The sequence below is a fragment of the Cucurbita maxima genome, unplaced genomic scaffold (assembly GCF_002738345.1).
Source record: "Cucurbita maxima cultivar Rimu unplaced genomic scaffold, Cmax_1.0 Cma_Scf00006, whole genome shotgun sequence".
NCBI classification, from domain to species: domain Eukaryota; kingdom Viridiplantae; phylum Streptophyta; class Magnoliopsida; order Cucurbitales; family Cucurbitaceae; genus Cucurbita; species Cucurbita maxima.
In genome coordinates this window covers 1669819-1677017 of record NW_019272022.1, presented here as the reverse complement: position 1 = coordinate 1677017, position 7199 = coordinate 1669819, and the positions used below count along the sequence as shown (strand labels likewise).

The following is a 7199-nucleotide window of genomic DNA, read 5'->3' as shown; positions in this document are numbered from 1 at the left end:
TTTTTTTTTTTTTTTTTTTTTTTTTTTTTTTTTTTTTTTTTTTTTTTTTTTTTTTTTTTTTTTTTTTTTTATAGTTTTAAGAACATAAATAAAAAAAAAAATATAGATAATAAAAAGTAGAGAATCTATTTATAGATTTAATTCTTAAAAACAATAAAAACAAAATACTAAATGAAAATTCCCCACCTACCCGCTATTGATCATCCGCCTAGGTAAGCTATAGTCTCACCAACTAGCTAATCAGACGCGAGCCCCTCCTCGGGTGGATTCCTCCTTTTGCTCCTCAGCGTACGGGGTATTAGCAGTTGTTTCTAGCTATTTCCCCTCCCAAAGGCAGGTTCTTACGCGTTACTCATCCGTCCGCCACTGGAAACACCACTTCCCGTCCGACTTGCATATACTAAATATGCCGCCAGCGTTCATCCTGAGCCAGGATCGAACTCTCCATGAGATTCATAGTTGCATTACTTATAGCTTCCTTGTTCGTAGACAAAGNTTTTTTTTTTTTTTTTTTTTTTTTTTTTTTTTTTTTTTTTTTTTTTTGAAATAAGGCAAAATTATAGATGGGAGTAATATTTATAGGTTTATTTTTATTATAAAAAAAAAAAAGAAAAATTAAATGATTATTACTAAGAAAGAAATTGATATGAAATAATATGTATATAATTGATAGTTTATTAGTGAAGTACGAAATTATTACAAGAATAACACAATTTATTTTATTCATGAATTAATACTTCAGGGCATGAAAATTAGAATATTGAATATATGGGAGAATTAAGTAATATTTAATAGTTGGAAAATAAGTAACAAAATTTAATCTTACAATATAAAAAAGGTTAATAAATAAATTTGGAGTGGAGTACAAATCTAATAATTCGTCTACCCAACTGCTCGATCCAAATCATATAAAAATTCAGATCAGTTTGCTATTGGTCAACCTGGCCAATCCGAAAACAAGCCTACAATCCACTCAACCATACTTATAAGATTATTATCATATTTAAGAATATTTAACATTTGTAACCGATGTTAATGATGCATAGTAACTTATAAATATTTGATATTTGATGTCTATAAAATTTTAATTATTAACGTAATATTTATCGTGAATAATTATGATTTTTTAAATAATTAAAAATAATAATTCGACAACTCAACCGAACTAAAAAATAATATGTATCGTGAATAAGTATGATTTTTTAAATAATTAAAAAATAACTCGACAACTCAACCGAACTAAAAAAAATAATAAGTTTTGTTAGGTTGGGTTGTGAACTTTATTACGGTTAATAAGAGTCGCTCTCCCATTTTCTTAACCAGAAATGGGAAATGGTTTGGGAGAGGAAAGATTCTTTTTTAGGGTACCCCGAGAACATATCCAGTGGAGACAGGGTGGGACTTGTTACTTAGAGGATTAGAGCACGTGGCTACGAACCACGATATCCGGGGTTTGAATCCCTCCTCACCTACAACCAGCCAAAAAGGAAGGACTTTTTCCTTTGGTGGTTGGAAAATCACGATCGAGATAGCGGGCTCAAAATTATGGAACTGGGTCTGGGTCTTTTGTCGAGATAGAATGACTATATTTAATTTTTAATAATTATAACTAATTACCTATTATTTATTTGTAGTTAATTAAATATTTGTGGGGATTACTTTTTGTTTGTTTAATGTTTCATAATTATAATTATTTTGGAATACATAATTATAATTTTTTTGAAATATTACCGTTCAACCAATGATCGGATTGGTATTGAGCTAGTGAAGAACATACGGGAGACGGAAAAAGTGCAGCGTTTGTGGAGCTTCCACTTTCCTTTCCACTCCGGTACTACCATTGAGCTAGGCGTGAGGTCAATTAGGGATTTATAATCTGAGTGAGAGAGTTTGGCTGGTTCATAGTAGGTCCATCTTGTGGGAGGACGCGGATCATGTGAGTAGTCAGCAGAGCTGGCACGCACATGGGGTAGCGTCCCCGACCTTGGACGACTTCATGGCTTGTGAGATAAGTTTGCCAGTTATCTCTTATGGATGACGAGCAGACTAAGATTTATCCTGTTGTTTCCACCTAATAAGGAGAGTGTTCCTTGAGATAGTGTCTCAACTTAGACACTTGTCATTGTTGCGTAGGCTAACTAGCTACCCAAGTCCGTGCACAACAAGAACGATATATCTAGATGATCTAGAGATAGCTCGTGGTCTCCTACTAGGTCAAGAATGCAATAGACGTTGCTTACAAGGTATATACTAATTCCTTTCTACATTTTCTTTTTTCGATGCATGACGGAGTTGGTCGAGAGCTCAATAGTCACAGAAGAATGTCAACAAGACGTTTGTCTGGTCCACGTATTATGTAGTCGTCATTTCAGTACATATTTTGTATTTCATATCGCATTCCCTCTTTAAACGTACATAACATACATCTAAACATGTCCTCAATTTCACTTTGGTACTGCAAACAACTATTTTGTGATCCGTTTTCTTTCTCTTCTCGTTTGTTCATTGTGCATCGCATAGCCTATTTAGTTGCATAATCTTGCATCCCAAAATTAAGAAAAACATATTTTTATAGAAAAGTTAGAATAATAGAATTAGTCAAACTTAGGTATCTCCCAACAATTGATCGTAATATCTCTATTATTGAGATATTTTGGAATTATTACATTATTATATTATTTTTTTAACCAATACATCATATGTTCACTACTTTTGACTTTCAAACCAATAATAATAATAAACTAATTTCTTTTCTTTATGTATATTTTAAATAATAATAGAACTAGTTCGTATGAATTGGCTTGAATATATCTCATGTTCGACTTTTTTGTATTAGTTTAGTCTTCGATGTTTTTTGAAATTTGGATTTGTCTTTGTGATATCCCATATTAGTTAGGGAGGAGAACTAAACACCCTTTATAAAGATGTGAAAACCTTTCCATAACAAACGCGTTTTAAAGCCTTGATGGAAACCCCAAAAATGACAATAGTTGTTTAACGTTTGAGTCGTTGCAAATGGTATCAGAGTCAGACGCTAGACTATGTGCCAGCGAGGAGGCTGCTCTCCTAAGGTGTAGACACAAGGCGGTGTGCCAGTAAGAATGCTGGGCCCCAAAGGGGGATGTATTTGGTGGGGTCCCACATCGATTAGAGAAAGAAACGAGTGCCAATGAGAACACTAGGCCCTGAAAAGGGGTGGATTGTGATATCCCACGTTAGATGGGGAGGAGAACTAAACACCTTTTATAAGGGTGTGAAAACTTTTCCTTAGAATACGCGTTTTAAAGCTTTGAGGGGAAGCCCAAAAGAGAGCTCAAACAGGACAATATTGATTAGCGGTGTGTCTGGATCGTATATTCTTCTTAGTCCAATTTTACCTATAACATTAGCCCTCAGCACCTAATTGAGGTCCGAATCTTAGGACGTTGTCTACTTGGCCTTTCCCGGTTATATACCTTAGGCTTAAATGCTCTAAGGTAGTCCTATCAAACCTCATAGGCATTGGATTATTGTTAGGATTGCTCATCAAACCGTGTAAGGACATCAATATGTTGCTAAAACATTTGCAAACAAACTTTAAAACCTGAAGATTGAAGCTTCTTCCTCACCCTTTACATTCTTACAGCTGCTTGTAGCAGCCATAAGCAATGGCAACAGACATAGTAGCACAGATAACAGCAGCAACAGCATACGTATCTTCACGCTCCCAGCTCTCGAACCATATCGGCATTGAGCCAACCTTACAGAAGGACACATCACCACTGATGCTTCCTGAAGTTGGTTTTCTGTTGCTCTTTGCAGTAACAACAAATATAGGAATGTCGTTTGTATCTGAATCGATTACTGTTCCTGATAGTTCGGGGTTCTGACAACAAGAGGAGTAACCCTCTTTGTCTCCCCGACAGCAGGCTGCAACCTCGACACGAGAACTATAGAGATTGAAGTTTGGATCGTTGGTCTCAATTTGTGCCGACTCTTCCTTGCTTTTATGGCCATTCGTCTCACTGATTAGACTAAGTCTCCGTTGTTGGCTCAGCTTCTGTTCTTCCTCTGACAAACCCATCTGACCCCTAAGTGTTCATATGCAATATAGGATTAAAAATGAATGTTCAACAATAATTTTAGATTAAATAACGTTTTAGTTTGTACGACACTAGCTCAAAACCCATCTTAGTAACGTTCTTATGAACGTAAATGGTAGTTGTAACAGCCTTAGTCCACTGCTAGTAGATATTGTCCTTTTTGGACTTTTCCTTTCGAACTTTCCTTCACGGATTTTAAAACGCATCTGCTAGAGAGAGATTTCCACACCCTTATAAAGAATGTTTCATTCTCCTCCCCAACTGATGCGAGATCTCACCAACAACCCCCTTCAGGGCCCAACGTTCACGCTGGCACTCGCTTCCCTTTCCAATCGATGTGGGATCTCACAACCCCCCCCTCGAGGCACAGCGAACTAGCATTCGTTCCCATCTCCAATCGATATGAGTTCTCACAATCTACCCCCTTTGAGACCCAGCGTCCGCGCTCGCACACCGCCCGACGTCTGACTCTAATACCATTTGTAATGGCCTAAGCCCACTGCTAGTAGACATGGTTCTCTTTCAATGCTTCCCCTCAAGGTTTTTAAAACGTGTTTGCTAGGGAGAGATTTTCACACCCTCCTAAAAAATGCTTCGTCCTCCTCGCCAACCGAGGTGGGATCTCACGGTAGTTTAACCACAACTTTAACAAATCAAATAGAAGTAAATTGATCTAGTACTCTACATAGAAAACTAAGCGACAACGATCGAATTTTCATCTAAATATACAATCTCCTATCATTCATAAGAGTTTTTGGTTCGTAAAAAGAGTGATACCTCCAGAGTTCATCGACAATCTTCCCGTTCGAAATATGCTGCTGAAGCAATAAAAACACATCTTCTGGCGAAACATATCCATACCTGAAAACAAACCGAGAGGTATCATATTCATGGTATCACATTTGAGCAGAAGTATCAATTAAGATACAAATCTCTCCCATACCAGTGCCCAGTGACTTCACCATTGGTGTTTGATCCAAATATAATGACATTTCCTGCATACTTGTGGCCCCCAATATGTGAGCATGGGCTTACAGATACTTCATTTTCAAGACCAAGAAATCTTATCTCGTCTCGGAATCGACTAACCAATGTAGGACCACACTCGCCACACCGACGATCTCGGGATCCATGACAACACACAAAAACATATGAACCCTTCAGTGCTTCAGGAGATCCAGGCTGCCAGTCGACATTCTTCACAAGCACTTCTTCAACAAATGTGTCAACATCAAAATGGGTCAACCTCCTGCAGTTTTTTCATAGACGTTCAATTTAATTATGTAACAACCTAAGCCCACCGCTAGATATTGTCCTCTTTAGACTTTTCTTTTCGGGTTTTCTCTCAAAGTTTTTAAAACGAGTCTGCTAAGGAGAGGTTTCCACACCCTTGTAAAAAATGCTTCGTTCCTCTCTCCAACCGACGTGAGATCTCATGATTCACCCTCTCGGGTCGTGATAAATTATGTTTCAACTCTAGAGTTGCCATAAGGATAAGCAAGGAGTTCATCGGAATGAAGTTAGTTAAAATCAAGCTTGTAACGACAGAACTAACCTGTATCTTATCATGTCGGGGAAGATTAACACATCCCCATTTGACGTCTCGGTTCCGTCACATCCCTCGCAAATGGTTAAGTGGGTCTAATATTTCCAAAAGAAACAGAAGTTTGAACATAGAAACGATGAAAATATCAAGCATCATACAAGTAGAGAGATAATAAGAAGCATTTGAATGCATATTCTAAATGGTATTGATCACTTAAGTGATAAATCTAGCTCATTAAAGGATTAACAAGAACCTCCAACAAAGATCAGACTAATGCTCAACCAAACAAACAAAAGATGAAACACGAACCATGGACCAAACCGAATCATAAGGAACAACAAAGCAACCCAAAAAAGAAGAAGAAATTGAAAAGGAAAACTCCCACAATAAACAAGGGAAAGAAAACTAAAGGAACCAGCCCAAGATTTTGTCATGTTCATTGAAACAAAGTTACAAACCTACTTCTTTGTTGCCTTCAAATCCACTCTCAAAAGCATTACAAACTTAAGTTTTTTTCCAGCTACAACGCATAAAGAAGAGCCTGAAACATATATTCAGTAAACCACCAGATCTAAAGCAAAAACGTACAACATAACAGCAAAAACCACCACATTGCAAAACCCACATTCTCAAATCACTCAAACAACAGAGCTAATCCAATTTAACAGTTAAAGAACAAAGAAAAAAGAAAAAAAATCAAGAAATGAAAGTGCAGAACTAATATCAAACAGTTGGTGGGCATTAAACATAAACCTACATTTTTCTTCATATCACCCTTCCTAGTCATTACGGCAGCAGAGAGCAGCCTCGGGAGGCGATCGAACTCAGCCGCCTCAATCCTGGGAGGCCAAACCTGAGGGTTTTTGTAACAAAGAAACACATGGCGTTCATAGAAATCCACAGTCCCAGCAAGTTGGGTGTGGCGAAACTGGGGGCAAGAGAATCCAAATACGGCGTCGCTGATGTTGGCATTGAAGTCGGAGAGAAAGCCCTCATTCTTGAAGCTTCCGGAGGAACTTCCGATGAGGGAATTTGGGTCGGAAACAGAGACGGGAGAAGAAGAGGAAGATGGGTTTGTGGGGCAAGAAAAAGGGTCGTGTCTTTCTCTGTTGTTACCCATGATTTGATCTGATGAATGGGAGAAGAAATGGAAATGGGTCCGGCGGCGGCCGGAAAAATGGGGAGAAAGCGGCGGTTTTACATGGATCTTGTTAGTGAAATTGGGGAATTGGGGTCTAAGATGATGAGAAAGAGGAAGGACTTTGTGAGACGGGAAAGGGAAATTCAGGGGAACGATCAAGAACGGAAAATGGGAAATTTGAAGTTTCAAAGCTTTACGAAAAACTGACCTTTTTTTGTCTCTTTTAAATCATTCTTTATTCATTGAATGTCAGCGGTTGCATGAAGACCGACCAAGATCCCGACCAGGTTTTTTTTTTTTTTTTCTAAACCTTTTTTCATAAAATATTTTTTAAAATGGTATAAAGTATGAAATTAATAAACGAATCCCAAATGAAAAACTAGTTAAAAAAAAATAATATTAATGAAACTTTTGAAATTTTCTATAATCT

At 37.4% G+C, this 7199-nt stretch overlaps 1 protein-coding gene across 1 annotated transcript; it reads right to left on the bottom strand.

Moving 5' to 3' along the window:
* Positions 1 to 3485: 3485 nt before the first annotated feature.
* Positions 3486 to 6993, bottom strand: LOC111480586. The gene is made up of 5 exons (XM_023125707.1): positions 6386 to 6993; positions 5638 to 5723; positions 5026 to 5331; positions 4860 to 4943; positions 3486 to 4070 (listed from the first exon to the last, which is right to left on the bottom strand). The coding sequence occupies exons 1-5, from the start codon at positions 6746 to 6748 to the stop codon at positions 3620 to 3622; spliced, it is 1290 nt and encodes a 429-aa protein (XP_022981475.1). The 5' UTR covers positions 6749 to 6993; the 3' UTR covers positions 3486 to 3619.
* Between the last annotated feature and the right edge of the window lie 206 nt (positions 6994 to 7199).